The sequence below is a fragment of the Anomalospiza imberbis genome, chromosome 1, assembly GCF_031753505.1.
Source record: "Anomalospiza imberbis isolate Cuckoo-Finch-1a 21T00152 chromosome 1, ASM3175350v1, whole genome shotgun sequence".
Taxonomy (NCBI): Eukaryota; Metazoa; Chordata; class Aves; order Passeriformes; family Viduidae; genus Anomalospiza; species Anomalospiza imberbis.
The window spans coordinates 129555971-129572165 of record NC_089681.1 but is presented as its reverse complement, the minus strand read 5'-3'; the positions used below and the strand labels follow the sequence as shown (position 1 = coordinate 129572165).

At 36.7% G+C, this 16195-nt stretch overlaps 1 protein-coding gene across 6 annotated transcripts in view; it reads left to right on the top strand.

The window, feature by feature from the left end:
- The window catches only part of CDK14 (cyclin dependent kinase 14), a 384029-nt gene that overhangs the window by 220725 nt on the left and 147109 nt on the right, over window positions 1-16195 (top strand). For all 6 annotated transcript variants that reach the window (XR_011005641.1, XM_068211387.1, XM_068211377.1 and 3 more), the window contains one exon: window positions 2821-2869. Coding sequence is in view for 5 of the 6 variants with exons in the window: in XM_068211387.1 (XP_068067488.1) it covers window positions 2821-2869 (49 nt within the window). In the remaining variant the exon portion in view is untranslated. The remainder of the gene's footprint in view (window positions 1-2820; window positions 2870-16195) is intronic.

The window sequence follows — 16195 nt, the reverse complement described above, 5'->3', positions numbered from 1 at the left end:
GTGATAAATTCAACACAAGCAAGAGATTGTGCTAAGATAAAAATTGTGTGAAGTTAAGTTACCTCTTTTTTTACTTGGGACAGCAAGTTTGGTGGTTTTAGGTATATAATTTTGTGGTTTCATAGTTCAGGACTTGAAAAACTGCACCATGGTGGAGGAGCTCAAGGACAAGATTGTTGTATCTTCTATGTTCTGGCAACTCTGAAACCAAAATCAGCTGGTTTCACTGCTTTTTCATTCTCTAACAGATGAATTCAGAAAAATACTATGACCTGGCATGTACATGAGGCTGGGCTTAATTAACACAATAGTCCCATCTAATTATCTTGTCCATGAAAGTTAGTAAGACTCTGGTTGGAGTCATGACCACAAAACTATGTAGAAAAATGTGAGGTGTTATTTTATCAATGTGTGGTTTATTTCTGTATAAAGCATGTGAAGAAAACAGCCTCTAATCTGCTTGAGTAGAGAGGAAAGAGTTGATACCAAGTTAGGAGAAGCATGGTTTGCAGTCACAGCACATTCAATGTAGTTTGAAATTAAGGACTATGGGCTAAAAATTTGCCTTTCTATAGACAGGGTTTTGCCCTCTCCATGTCTTTTCCCCCAGTTTTCCCTCTCCCTGCCTGATAAATATGATGTATAAGGTACTTACTTTAAAAGTAAGTAGGAACCATAGGCAGCAAAGGAAGATCCCAGTGTGAAGTTTGTTTTGCTCATGTGTGTCCCTTATAGCATGTACATAACTGGTTCCAGTGTATCATTTTTTCAGTAAAAATTCATCTGGTATAGCAATAGTTTCCCAGTTTTTTTTTGCAAAACTGGAACAGATCTTTGGGCATTAAAACCTTAAGGCAATTTGGCCAAGTGGTTAACTCTGGGGCTTTCCTCCCACAGTAAAAATAGCTTAAATTGATTTAAATAAACACCAGGTACTCTGGTCAAGAAAATATGTTGTATATGATACTTCTCAAACGTTTTAAGTGGATGTAGGTCTGTTGAAGTCAGTGTTGCTGCACCAGTTTGAACCAGCTCAGTATCTGACAAAAACATATTGCAGAATGACAGATAAAATCAAAATCTCTTTCTCTCTAGGTCCAGGTTACCTTTTCAGCAGTGCTTCAAGTCAGTTCAATTCTCTTCCCACACAGATTTTTCTGCACTGAAATAGATTAATGTGCAAATTTGCAGTTTATTAGCCGATCTCCCATGTGTATCTCAGACATGTTATTACATGGCACTGTCTAGCTGCATTTTATTTTTCAGTCCCTTGTCATAAATGAATTGACAGTGTTATGGTTAGACAATTTACTTAATATAGAAAGTCTTTATTTTTTTCCAATTTTTATAGGTATCTGTTTCCATATATGTATTTAATTCCTATTTACAAACTAAAATTGAAGGGTTACAGTCATGTAGCTTCCAGTTTCCAGCACATTTGTCACACATATGTAAAAGGGAGCAATTTCATTTCTTTAACTGCATTAGTATGGTTAAAGCAACAAAACTAGTAAACATGAAGTGGTCCACAGACAAGGTTTGCAGGTCTGCTGATTATCAGTAGCTTCCAATAGTGAATTCAGTGAGATTTGAAGCTTCTGCATTTGTTTTTTTTAATTAAAGGGGCAAAACAAAGCATCCACATTGATGCTAGGAATTTGCTTCTGCCTTGGTTTTGGCATCTTTAGAACTGACTGTGTATGAAGTGTACATGACAACTTTAGAAATGATACAAGCAAGTATACAAACACAGGAATTTGAACACAACTCCTCTGAAGTTAGATTTACAGCTGTTTTTCACAGTAAGATGCATGCATTTCTGTGTGCATATATATAAAAAATACTATTGCAACTGTACAATGGGTGTCATTAAATGTCATGCACATAGGTGGAGAGGAAGCAAAATGTTTTTGGTTATTTTTAGATTTTCTGGAGTATTTTGTGAGTTTAGAACTTCTACAAAGCAACTAATGCAATCACATTAGGGCAGTTGGCTAGGCTGAGTACCAGTCTAGATGGCAGGATTTCTGTGCAACTAGTCTCCATAGAAAATATTGCTGTTCTCCAGCTGAACTCATTTTTTACTGCCTGGGGGGCACTTAGCTCCTGTTCAAGAGGCTAACGAAGGACTGACCCTTCATTTCTCCAGCAGCTTACATAGCATCTTCCTTTTTCAGCTAAAGTCCTACTGCAGATCAAGCATCTTCTTAGATATGAGTGGGAAAATACTTCTAGCTGAACTGAAGAACTTAATGTTGGAGTAAATAAGTTGTCATTATAGTTATTACTTCTGCTCATTATTTATATGTATTCTTTAGAAAATGGACTCTTATATGTCCACCATGTTCTGTGTGTCCCTGTGTGTCACAGAGACCCACACATACTGTTACGCATCCTGAGAAGCATAAAAATATGACAGTGAGGTTGTGGAGAATTGTATTGTCATGAAGAAGAAAAAAAATACTAGATTTCAGGCTTCTTTTTTTCCTGTAGCAGTCAAAAACTACTTTAGAAATAATTGCAAAATTTTCCATTTCTGGTGATGCCACAGTGAATGAGCTTTAGGTTATGCTGGTTTGGTTTGATTTCGTTTAACAAGTTGGGGGCTTTTTTGGTTTTGGTGTTTTGTTTTGGTATTTTTTCTCTTCTGTTTTTATGGCAATTGCTCATAGGTTAGTTTTCTTTTCCTCGTCTTAGGACTTGAGCTGCAGAAGATACATAGAAATAATGAAATTATGAAAAATGACAGTAAAGAAATATTTTTTAAAAACAAATCCTGGGTTTAGTGAAGTAATTGAATATACCTCCTTTTTTTTACAGAACGGTTTACACAGTACGGCCCTAAAAACCTTAGACAAGCGTGGAATAAGTAAGTATTTTTTTAATTGCACTTTTGACTCTTCAAGGGTATACTGAAGTTATCATATCTAACTTAGAATGGCTCTAATCTTTTCAAATAAGACATATTTGAATTGCCAGTTTCTTGTAAATAGGAAGAAATGGCATAGCATAGTATTTTGTTCTTGGGGGTGTTGGTTGGCAAGTGCATTGAGCTCATGGAGAAATATTGTGTTACTGCTTTGGGCCATCAGTTTTGAATCATCTATAAAAATTAGGAAACTTTAAAATAATATGTTTCTAATCCACTTTTTAGTGTTTTTTCCACATAATCATCTCCTGTTGCCAGGTCCATCTGGTCATTGCTGTGAGCTGCAACCATACGGTTGTAATCTTAATTATGAATTTTAAAAGTCTGTGTAAATTCACCACACTTGATTTTTGTTTTTTTTTTCCTTTCAATGTTTCCTGAATTTGGTCACATTTACATCAGATGGACATTGGTATAAAGGTATCATGCTCAAAGTTCAGAAAGGTTACCTGATGAGCATTCAGATTGAATACCACACTACTGGCATTATTCTAAATAATCATCTGTGTAAAGTTTGCTAAAAGATTTCTCAGCACATGTACAATCTTTGTAGACAGGATATTTGAACTGCACTGTCTTCAGCAATTAATAGCTTTTATATTTTGAAGAAAGCATACAGAGTTTTAATTGGATGATTTCAGCTATGTCAACCAACTTGTCTTGCCAGAAAACCTGTTCAAATTTTCTTTACTCTCTTTTGACCAAAAGTTTTCCAGCAAGGCTAAGGCTTTGCTGTACCAGCATTTCTGTTTTCTTTCTTATACTAATTCAAAATTTTATTTTTGCTACTAACTGGCTGTCTTGTTGGTAATTTACCAGGGAGTTCAAGAGATTAATCAGCAGGAGACTGTAACATCTCCAAGTTCACCACTGAAATTGAAGATACAAAATGTTCTGGTGAAGCAGCTTCCTTATTGTAAAGGGGAAAAAAAGTTATGAATAGAGTAGAAATCCAAATGCTTTTTCAATATCCTTATTTATTAGCATGAAATGTGTCTACAACTGCAAAATCCATATCATGGTCACTTTTCCAAAATGTGATTAAGTTTATACTCTGCCATTCTATTATTTTTTTTTCTATCTGCTCCTTCCCAAACCTATTTGGTCCAGTGTTTTCATTTAAAACCAACAAACAAAACAAACCAACTAAACAAACAACAAAAAACACACCAAAAACAACCCCACTCCACCTTTTGAAATTGTGGTTGACACTTGAAGGAGGAAGACTCTCTTAATATACCAAGACTGTTGTTAAAATATTTTGGTATTAGTTGTTGAATGCAATACCATCAATGTTTGTCCTTTGAGTCAAAACCTGTACTTCTGTAGTGCCAGGCATCTTCCATGACCCTGTGTCTCACTTTGCAGTACTCCTGGCTCCTCCTTGGCTAGCAGTAACTTCCCAATTCCTGCAGTGAGAAATAAAGCTGGCACTGAAACCAGTTCAGGCCTCCACAAAGGTTAAGTGTCACTAGCCTGCATTAATTGACTCTCAGTAATCTATAGAAAAGTTCCTGGCTTGTCCAGTTCAGTCTAGGACCCTAATTTGGTGGCTTTCGTGGATGAGACCATCTCCTGTTTACTGCAGAGGGAACAACATGAAGATTAACTCATATTTGGCTTTTGTAAATATCTTAGACCATTTTGCCAGTTGTGATGCTTGCAGGCATCTTAAAATGTTTGACTGTACCTCAATCTTACTGCTTGGAATACAATTCAGTTTCCTGAAAGTCACAGCTTTCCTTTTAAAAATTAAATCACTATAATGGCCTGTATCCTGTCCTTTTACAATCAAAAAAAATTGCAAGTTGATTTTTTCTTTAAAAGTAGTTAATGAAATCCAAAAGCTTGGAAGAAGCAATTATATTACAACATAGGCAATTAGATCTGGATTGAGAAAGAAGGACAAGGAAACTAATATTGATTTGAATGTGTTTGCTTGGAGGCATATATTCGCCTAAGTAATGTGAATAGATACTGGCATGCTATTCCATCCATCCTGCAGGCCTGGACTGAAGTCTTTTTTCTGTATTTTAGCAGCAGTTAGACTATTAAAATACAGCAGTTATATATTAATAAGTACAATAATTGGTTTGAATTTGAAATGTTGCTGTCTTATATTTCCTTCAAGACTACTGCATGAAATTTCTCTTTTCATAAAATACTACATAAAAGAACAAAACCCAGTTTGCTTAAAACAGCTTCAGTCTCTGAGATTTCATAATTGACACAAGCTCTGATCACATCACAGGCTGAATCAAATATGACCAGAACTTTTTAAATTCTATGAAACCTCTTCAAAAATATTTATACATTTTCAATGCTCTTTACATAAAGAATTTGCAATTTTTCAGCATAAATGAAGGGATTGAAAGCAATGAGAATACATACAGTTCAGTGCTTCATATGGGTATTTCTACTATAATAGGAAATATTCAGTGCCCCAAAATTATGTATAATTTACATTTGAAATGTAAAGGTCTTTCTCTCTTTCCAGTGTAAATCTTTATCTGTGTGCTGTATGAGAGTGCTGTTTGCTTGCACAGCTGTAGTTAAGGATGTATAAACATTTCCGTTATAGACATCATATTCCCAAGGGTTTGTAATCCAGCTGTAAAACTTAACACATGGATAGACTGATTCATTCCAGAAATTTTCTTTCTACTTATCATGTTTCAAAAAGTAGCAATCTCCAGTCTTAAATTAAAAAAAAAACTTTTTTAACTTCTCCTGATTTAATTTGTGGAAGATTTTTGGTGACAAAAATATGTCACGTATATAATTACTTTAAGGACAGTGAACATGAGACCTAAAATAAGGATAAAAACATACAGCCTTTTGTTTTTAAATATGCATTGGTTTTGGTACAGATTTCCTTCCTCTCAACATGGTAGTAGCTTTGATAGATACACCTTAAAGAGCAGGATTTACATGTAAGGATTTATATGTATGCTTGAACTTCTATTGATGCAAAGTCTCATTTCTGCATTTTATAGGGGAGGAATTGCAATGCAAAAAAATTGAAGAATTTTCACACAGAAACTGCCATAGAAACTATAGAGCAGTGACATTGAACTTCATGCTCCTGGATTGGAAGAGAACAGCTTTAATTTTCTAAACACATTTCTAAACATTTCTAAATGAAGTTTCACTATCTCCTGTTTCATCTTTCAGGCACAGGCTGATCCTTGATCTTGTTTATATATACATTTTGAGGTCATGGCATGTAAGGGTGGGAATATGGGTTTAAAGGCCTTCAAAGAGGCTTTTACCCCAAAATGCAATTCAATTTATGTAAGGGGAGTTTAGTAGGAGGAAGAATAACACTCTTCCAGTATCTACAGAGCCAGCTTCATGTCTGTAAGGCCAGAGGAAGAGAGGCAAAAAACTCCAACCCCAAACCTTCCCAAAAGTCACACACAGTAGTTTGAGGGCAAAATAATTGCACGTGACCAACATCAGCTTCCACAAGATGATTCTAAAAGCAGAGCAAGACGATGGAAAGATATTGGACACAAGTCAGTTGATGTTCAATTCCTAGTTTAACTGGAAATTATTGAAAAGCATGGAATTTAGCAGCAATGACAAAGTGAAACCCAGCAGGATCATAAGTCAGATTCCTTAAATTCTTAAAATAGAATTGGTTAATATTATAGGCTACTTTTGGGAAGTGTTTGAGGCAAATAATATAACTTTCACTTACAGTAAAATAAATTCTTTGCAGACTTTAACACTGATTTTCTTTACTGGTTGTCAAACTACTTAAAGAATATAGAGAGAGTATTTACTAGATAAGATGGAATCTATACATTTTGTGGTAATGCTTATAAAGTTAAGAAACAAAGCTTGCATTGATGTTTGCTTCTATCTAACATGAAGCTTCACCTACATAGCATGACATAACATACTGTGGAATGTAATTATAAAATACTGGCCTAAAAAGAACTAAAATGTGGTAATCTGATCTTCCTATAGAGTTCACAATGAACTATATTTCCACTCTTTTTCCTGAACTTTTCTGTTCAATTATCTCTACACAATAAAAACCAAGAACAGCTCTGCCTCCAGAATGCAATGCAACCTCTTTCAATTTGCAAAAGCTTCTCCACAATAATAAACCCTTACAGAAGAATAACAAAAGAGAACTAATTATCCTTGTGTATATTTGGTAGGATATAAAAAGCTTTTTCAGATCCTTCTGCCATAATGGGTTGCATTGTGAGAAATTTGGTTGGACAGAAAAGGTGCAGCTGAAAACAAATTCTGCTCTGCATAAATAGGACTACTACTTTGTAATTCCCCAACATGGCTTATTTATTATATAAATAACATTTTATTCTCACAACCAGTCCCACTGCTGAGGATTTCTTCCTTTAACAAGATGGCCTCTGTACTTGAGACCTCCCTTTCTGAGGCCAGGGTGTTTAAAAGTTGCATTCCAAGACGGACTGGCCTATTTTGGGACTGTTATTCAGGGAAAACTTCCTCAAGAAAGCAAAGGCAGTGAATAGAGACAAGCCCATGTAGCTTGAGTCTACATTTTGTTTCAAGCATTGCTTCAAGGAATTGCTTAAAGCTGAGACTTGGGAAGCATTTTTGGCTTGGGATTCTGCTGTTTGGGTTTTTAAGAAAATCTTTGCCTTAGTTGGGTTTTGATTAAAGAAAAAACACTCTTCTAATTGTCACTTTTATCCCTTCGCCTCCCGTCCCTTCACCAGCACTGCTCATTGTAACACATTCGGTAGTACCACTGAAGGAATACTCAAGCTCTCCAGCACAATAGAAACAAAAAGCTTTAGTGCTGCGGTTGGGGAAACCTTTCTGATGGATAAACCCAAGAAGCAATAGGGATTTCAGGCAGTACCGAGCAGAGGTGGGCTGGCTGTGTGCTCTGTGTGCACTGGAGCACGGGGCCAGGAGGAGCCACGGCTCACGCTGGGGGAGCAGGGGTGGATACTGGACACAAGATGAAAATATTTTTTAGAAGAATTTCTAAATAGCCATATAAACCTGCCTCTGCCTCCTGAAGGTTTGCAGCGCTACTGCTGCGCTGGAAACAAAAAGCATTTTGTATTTTCGGGGTTTTTCTCCTATTTCCCATGAACAGGCGGTTGCCCGAAGGGGAGTCGTGTCGCGACATCCCCCGCGATGGAAGGCGGGCTCCCTCAGCCCCGCCCCCCGCCGCTGCAGTGCCGCGCTGCCCGCGCCAGGGGGCGCCCGCAGCCCAGCAGCGCCTTTTGTTGTTTCTGTCTCTGCTTAGCGGGGTTTATTAATTAATTCATCACAATTTAAATGGTAAAATTAATTTTAATTAATTATAAATTCATTTCGGGGTGATGGAAGCTGCTCGTTTTTACATAAGCGCCTTTTCCTGCGCCCATTAGCGCTGTTTCGTGTGCGCGCAGCTCCGCGGGGATTGTCAGCTCGCGGTGCGCAATTAGGGGATGCCGATTGAAGCCAAGCGCTGAGAAACATCTCCGCAGTTTCTCCATTTATCCTTTCGCCAAGCTGAAAAATACTTTCTGATTTTTATTCCAATCTTTCTTTCAAATTGGAGCAACTGAAAGGTGCTATAATGTTATGCCTTTTAAAACCTAGGGGGAAGACTGTTCCTAACAGACCTCCTTGATACCTTGTTTATCCTGACAGTCAATGTATTCTTGCTTTATTCTAAATTCCCCCTCTTTTGTGTTGCTAAGCTTTAGGTTTTGTGTTACATCCTTTTGTCCCAGTTAAAAATACTGATAAGCCTCCTAAACTGGACCACAAAAGCTTTTGTCATTTTTTGTTTCAGAGTGCTAATAACTCTATGCTGTTTCATTACTAAAATTACATCGTTGCTGCCCTGTACCTTTTCCCATCCATGACAGCAGTGAAAATACAGCCCCAATGTACATGGATGTTCCTTGTTGTTTTCTGCAACATTTGATCCAGTATCTGGCATTGGACTAGAGTTTGCTGGCATTGTTAACTCTGGACCTCTCCATATTTGGGGTTATTTTTCTGTGGAAATAATTGTTTGTAGTGTTCTATGCTCGATCTTATTTTTAGATTTTCTGCCCACGTCTCACTACTGTTAGTTTCTTTGTACTAATGTCTTTAGTGCTTATTTCAGCATTTAGTGTCATCTGAGAGTTGATGCAGTATGCAGGGTATCCTTTAGTCCAGGTCATTAATAAAGATGTTAAATAAAACTGTGACTAACGCTAATCCCTCTGGCACACAGCTGGACACTTCCCTTCCAACTCAGCACATTGCCACTCATCATTACGCTTTGCTTATAGTCTGGCAGCCAGTTTTCAGTCTTTAAGATAGTGTATCACATCCCAGGTCTTCGGAGTTCATCTACAGAGCAAGATTTTTTAATAGAAATTGCATCAAACGTTATCTTTTGTTGTTTTTTTCCACCAACTATTAAGTCCACTTAAAAATATATATATATGATGTTTTATTCATTATTCACCACTTCTTTTGATTGCTATTTTGTCTTATTGCTTCTGAAATCTAATTTTGTATCCATATTGTCTTTTGTTTCTGTTGCCTGTACTTTCCTTCTGTATTGTGTCAGTGTCCAACAAATATTTGCCAAGCTTCTCTTATTTGAAAACCAGAAAGGAAGTATGGGCATATATTTGTATTTTTTTAAGTCTAGTACCCTACTTTAGAATGCAGAGCAAAATTAGATAATGTTACAGTAGCATATCTACAGTAATAAGCCTATGAAGAGAAATGAGGAAAGAGAACTGGCTATTCTTGGGTAGAATTCCTGGAAAGACTTTGAAAGGATGCCTTACATTTGTTTGCTATCCTCACTAATTCCTTAAGAATTCCTTTGGATATTGAGACATATATCAGATAGACATGTTTATTTGGTGTTTCCAGGTATGACTTCTTTTTCAATGTATGTTCTTCATTAATGTTTTTGAGTACTTTCTGATAAGCTCTTCAGATGTTTTCAGATGTTCTTTCTTCTTGCATTTCTACATGCCAATGTTTTATTAATTTCTCAGAATTATGTTTTTGGTAGTCTGTTACTCATATGCTGCCATGGTGTCTGTGTTCATTTCTTGGTTTGAAGTCTAATTCTTTCTGATCAGAGGCACCAGGCATCATTATATCCTCACATTCTGAATTCTACCCTCTTGCTTGAGTTCTGTGCTGTTGGCTTATCTGCTGAAATCTGTCTTCTCCAGATAATGACATTGCTGACAAAATTGAGTCTCTGAGATATGTTTTAAAAATATTTGTATAAGGAATTAAAAACATACTGTGAAGGTAGTCATATAAATAGAATAGACCTAGCTGCTGGCTCTCTCATTATTTGCATGTAGCCATTAAAGGTAAGATTTTTCCAAAAGGAGAGTGAAAATGATAGGCAACTTGAGAACTGGGTTGGCATTCAAAAGTGCTTAGTGCTAAGCAACTGCTCTTGGATTATGTGGCTTGATATTTTCCTCTGCTGTTTGTTCTGCATTTCAGATAATTTTTCTTTAACTGAACAGTTCCTTTGATTCTCATCTTAAGGTCTCAGAAACATAGATAATTTTGAGAGATGATGTAGACAGGCAGTAAGGTATAAAAATATGAATAATGTTCCTGGGTTTTGTCACCCCTGCAGATGGTTTAAGCCAATCTCAAAACTCGTGCTGTTTGTTGCCAGCCAGAGACTTATGACAATAGTTAAGATTTCTGCAGTGATATAAACATCGTAAACTATCTTTGCCTTAGGCAAATACTAACTTTTATGAGGATTTCATCTAGGGGTTTTAGTGTAATTTTGACCACCATATTTTCCATGGCAAGATCACAGGTATTCAGGAATTGCCATTCATGAGCATCTTCTCTGACTGTCTCTCAAAATTCATTCAAGGAAATCTTAATCTCTTCCTTTCCTGCATTTTTGGTTGTGTTGCCTCATGTATCTGCCTAAAGATTTCTGACATCTTGCCTGCCATATAGTACAGAGAAATGAGAATTTTTGCTTTTTCATGCAGGTTATCTTTTTTTTTTTTTTTTAATTAGTGTTATGGAAGCACATATCATTGTAGGAGACTGGTGAAAACAGTGATTTTTTCAGACCTTTAAGTTATTTGCTAGCCAATCAGTTTATTACTTATATTTAGTGATTTCTTTAAATGAAGCTAGCTAAGAAAGTCTTAAGCTATTTTTTGAGGATTTGTGAAAGTTGCTGGCTGCAAGCAGGTCATCATGTATATGTGTTCGGTGCCTGCTTGACCCATGTCAAAATGAGAAGATGGGAGACTCTCACCCTGCTGCTGCATTAAATCAGAAAGGTTAGATTATGTATCTGCAGCAACACACTGTGAATAACAAGCCTCAGCACAGGCCTGGTGCACCTGTCATTGCTGGAGGGCAAAGAGGCAAGTGGTTCCAAAGGGAACTGACCTTTTTCTTTCAGGCACTGAGTCAATCCCATATCCTAAGGCACACATTCTGTGTTAAAATTATTATAGCTCTCCTGGCATTATGCTGAACAACAGACTCTGGTGAAAATGTATGGAAAAAACCCCCAAAATATGGTGTTGATGGTAGTTTGTTTATTGTTTTTAATGAAGTCTTTATAGGAAATATATTCTGTAATATTGAAAAGCATCAGTAAAACTAAATTGTCCTCTAAAAAAGATGAGTTTAATTAAAATTTACAATAAAATTCTGAAATCTTTTGCCTGAATTAGCAGCGCACTAGATAGCAAAATATAAATGCCAATGTTTATCACTAAATGTGATTCACAAAAGTCAGCATCCTTTTAAATTCTGTAATACAGTGTATATCTACTGGCTGCTACCTCAGCTGAATATCTATCCCTAAGATCTGATTTACAAATAGACAACTTTCTGTTAAATTATTCACATCTCATAATAATTGATGTAACAGAGTTGATCTTATGCTGGAGCATATTTGATCATAAATTCAATGAAAACAGCCACCATCTTTGTGATGTTTGTCCAGCTAAATCCTTCAGTGAATAAAATAATAAAGATGCCAGCTGTGTTTGTTTTATGATCACTGCTGCAACAGGAGATTGAAAATACAAATGAATAAAGGACCTAAATTTACATGTTGGATTTATAAACTCAGACTACTACTGTGAAGAATTTAAATTGAAAAAGTAAAGTTTTTGCTTCTTTCACATTCTTATAAATGTATTGTTTGCTTTTGTATCCCTACTATTTGGGAATACGGAATAGTTTGAAAAGATTGATACTGTTTGGATATCTGTAGTACAGGTATTTGGTTATCCATGGTCTCTGGTAAGGAAATCTTGTAAAAATAGGTTAAATTTATGCTTTTCACTCTGACATCAGTGCATGTTGAGAATGGACCATCACTTTTGTGTTGCCTTCTTTGGTTAGATTTAATGGCAGTTTTAAAGTTCTATTTATTACTATATACTGTTAGTGTGCCCCAAACTAATTTCACCGCCCTGACATAAAAAAATCATGCTCTGGTTCATTATTGGCCTTCCTTCAGCATTATGACTTTTGCAGAATACTGTTACATTCCTTTTATTTCTTTCATATTTGATCCTTACAGTGCCCTTGAGTCAAGCTTTATTCGGGAACCATGAGGGCATGAATTTTCCTGAGATGTTGACAGATAGTGTTTGGTGAATATCATTTTTCTGTCAGCTACAGCCCACATCTGTACTGCAAACTAAAGCAGAGCCAGGGACTATCTGCTGGCCCCGAGGCCATGTGACAGACCTTGGCTACAGCTGTGCTAAGTAACACTTGGGCATGCATCTCCTGTGGGCTTTATGTGGTCCCCATGCAGCTGCAGGTGCAGTTATTATTTTGGGGTTGTTCAGCCTCAGGTTTTTAAATCAAAATTTCCAGAATAAAGTAACACACATGTTGCAGACCATAGGAATTGTGTTTTCTAGTGTAATATATGGCATACCTTGCTTGTAGGAGCATAGAATCTGCTGCATTTTGGGAATGGTCCCTGGCATGAGTTGTTCCCTGGACTGTGTCCAGGAGTGAGTTTGGAGCATGCTGCTGACATGGGCCAGGTAATCCAGGGGCCATGTGGACACTCAGTAGTTGAGCAGTCAGACTCTTTCCCTAGCCCTGCTCAATTCAGCCATGAGGCTTCAGGAGAGATTCCTACTATTCCCTGTGCACACCTGAGCATATTCCTAGTGAAGCTCCCTACCCACACTGTTCTGCTAGTATTCTTTGTCACTTAGCCTAAAGTCTTAGGAAAAGAAAAATAAGAAATATCCTATCCTGTGCATCCAGAATGATATATATGTTTTACCTTTTTTTTAGTTTCCAGCTTGTCCAAGATACTTTCTTGTCTTCCCAATGAATTTTGTCACTCTGATCTTTATTATCATAGTAGACTTCTCACATCCTCTCCTGATCAACATCCTTCTTCAGATCATATAACAAGCAACCAGTAAATTAAATTTATTTTTTGTGTATTGTTTAATTCTCATCCCAACACTGGCTGTTTAACTCCATCATTTTTGAGCCCTTTCTTATCCTTTTCAAAATCCTCCATAATTTTGCCTCTTTCTTCACAAAGCTCCTAGTCCCTATTTTTATGTCAGTGATCTCTTTCTCATGTTTAAGCCTTCTCATGTCCCCTAGGTAGTTCAGACAGACTCAGAACTGCTTCTTTCCTTTCTGGAAATCAGATGGGCTTATGTCCAGATAGTGAATTTATCAGTTGGTTTTGGTCCTTGACTCTAGGCTTCTAGGACTTGTCAGCCTCAAATATCTGCTTTTGCAAAAGCTAAATATTCATTTAACACCCTAAAATGAGACATGATTCCACAATTCCATATGTGCAATATCTTTTGAGAATCCACTTGCTTTTTTGGATTGTTAGAAGTGGCCTGAGCTCTGCTGGCAGTCAATTTTTAGTGATAGCTTGCTCTTTGGGAAATCTGACCTTTAGTGGTCACTTTTATAGATAAAAATTTTGATTTTAGTTCTTAAATCACCTATGCTGATTTATGCCTAAATAGCAGTAACTCCCTGCTTAGCTGTCTCTCTTTCATGATACTTTGACAAGATAGGATTTGCAAAAATAGTTCAGGGTTGAGTTCTTCCCTACTGCAAGCCAATTTCTGAGTGTCAGCACTACATCTTCACACATATAGACGTACAGGCACTTAAGATCCATGTATTTCAGTAATTGGTAGCTAAAATAGATGGCATTTGTGACTTGTTGATTCACCTCCAAGATGTTTACAGATAAAAAACATAAACACATATGTTAAATTCATGCAACTTTTTAGAAAGACACTTCAATACAGGTATGTGTGGATACGTAATATTCCCCTTAAAAATAAGTTTAAAATAATGTTCCATTGTCTCCAAATTGCATACTAGAGAGATCACTGTTGTCTCCTTTCATGGTCCCTGCATAAGAAACCTAGTTTTTTTCCCCTGTCCAAGTTCAAAGTCAAGTTCATACATTAACACAAGTGTATTTGCCTCTTAACAAGTATTACTGCCTCTGGTGATAGACAATGGATTTTCAGTCTGACTGGTTCTCCCTACTCAAAGAGGACCTAAAGTTCACTTTAGAAAGTTTCTATCTGCATTAATGTAAAGAGAAAGTGATGTGCTAAATCAGGAGAGTGGATCTGGAGAAGGAATGGCGCTTTCTACACCGCAGTGCTGGCGTGAAGGTGGTGTCCTACCCTGTGTTCTTTTGTGATGTCACCTGAACCAAGTGCCTGAGGGTCAGGGAGCTGCAGCTAGTTCTATGTGATGTAAGTCTGTCTAAATACAGACATAATAATACCTAATTAAGTGTTCTTGACTGCATAGCTTGAATATATTGCCCATATGCCCTCGTTACAACAATTTCAGCCTCTTCCTCTCAGTATTTACTAGTCCTGCATCATTTCCCTCTCCTGCCTTAGCCTAGGAGTATAGCTGCAAAAAGAACAGGATGCCTGCTTTTACATAATTGCTCAGTCTCGTTGGGTTCAGCCAGGCAACTCATCTGCATAGAGTTAAATACATGCATGTGCCTGGGGTCTGTCTTCCTGAGCTTTCCAGGCTTGGGGCATTCTCTCTGCCTCCAAATCTCTCTCTGGCTTTAATGAGCTGTATAAATAAATACAAAGTACTCCTGTTAGTTCCATAGCCACAAAAATACATTTTATTAGCTGAGAGGTATACAGTAATAGAAAAGATCAGACCCATGCAATGTTGTAGGCAGCAGTGGGAGGACAGGGCAAGTAGCTGCTTCCAAGTGGTTGACGGATCTGAGCCCCCAGCAAGACAGATTTGTAGGTTAACTTGAAAAATGATCTTTGGCTTCACTGACTAAAGCAAGGTCACCCTTCTCAGGGCACTACCTGCATGCTGCAACGTTGTAGCAAATTCTTGTTGAAGTACTTGGCTAACAAACTAGTTCTTATTTACATTAGAATGAAAGTTAAACTTCTTAAACCCAAGATGATAAAATATCAGACAAAAGGGTAGAGATTCATAGACCACTATTAATGTTTCTTTTCTAGCACTTAATTCTGTCTTTGTTTGTTTTCTAAAAGTAATAGGTTCAGTATGACAGCTGGATAAGGGAAAATAAGGAAGACTTTGTTTACTTCCCTAGTGGGTGCAGCCAGTTGACAAATCTGAAATTCAGAGTTTGTTTTTTTTCTTTTTCTTCAGAATATCTTTTGCATGGATTTATTTGGAGAGAAGCAATTCGAGTTGTTGAGGGTGGCATGAGGAAAAAAAACGTAGCTTTGACTGTGTTGTGTGCCAAAAGTTTAATTCAGCTATTTCTTTATTTTCCTTTTTTTTTTTTTTTTTTTTTTTTTTTTTTTTTTTTTTTTTTGCTTATGTCCAGCCAGTAAAGAAATAAATATGTGAAGAAAGAATACTATGGAATGTTAACTCCGCTGCTATATTTTTCTTCCTTTTATCATGCCCAAAGATTCACTGAAGTTGATATAAATTCACCATGCCTTATTTTAAAAAGCATAACAGAAAGGCATTCTTCCTTTAAGAGTCAGACTGTAAAAGGTGATTTTCTTTCACTCAGTTTGGTTTAAGCCTGTAAAAAGCATTAAGTGAAAAATCTGATATATTTGTTAGGGCATTTACTGCATTACTAACTTATATTTTCAGTTCTCAGTGAAAGGTTTATAGAGAACATAAACCTTGAAGAGTTTTGTTCAGGATTAAAGTTATATTTTCTCCATTTTCTGGTGAAATAATAGCTCATAAAATGATTGGGGTGTTAGTAAGTATTTTTAGCTCTGTTTATTTTCC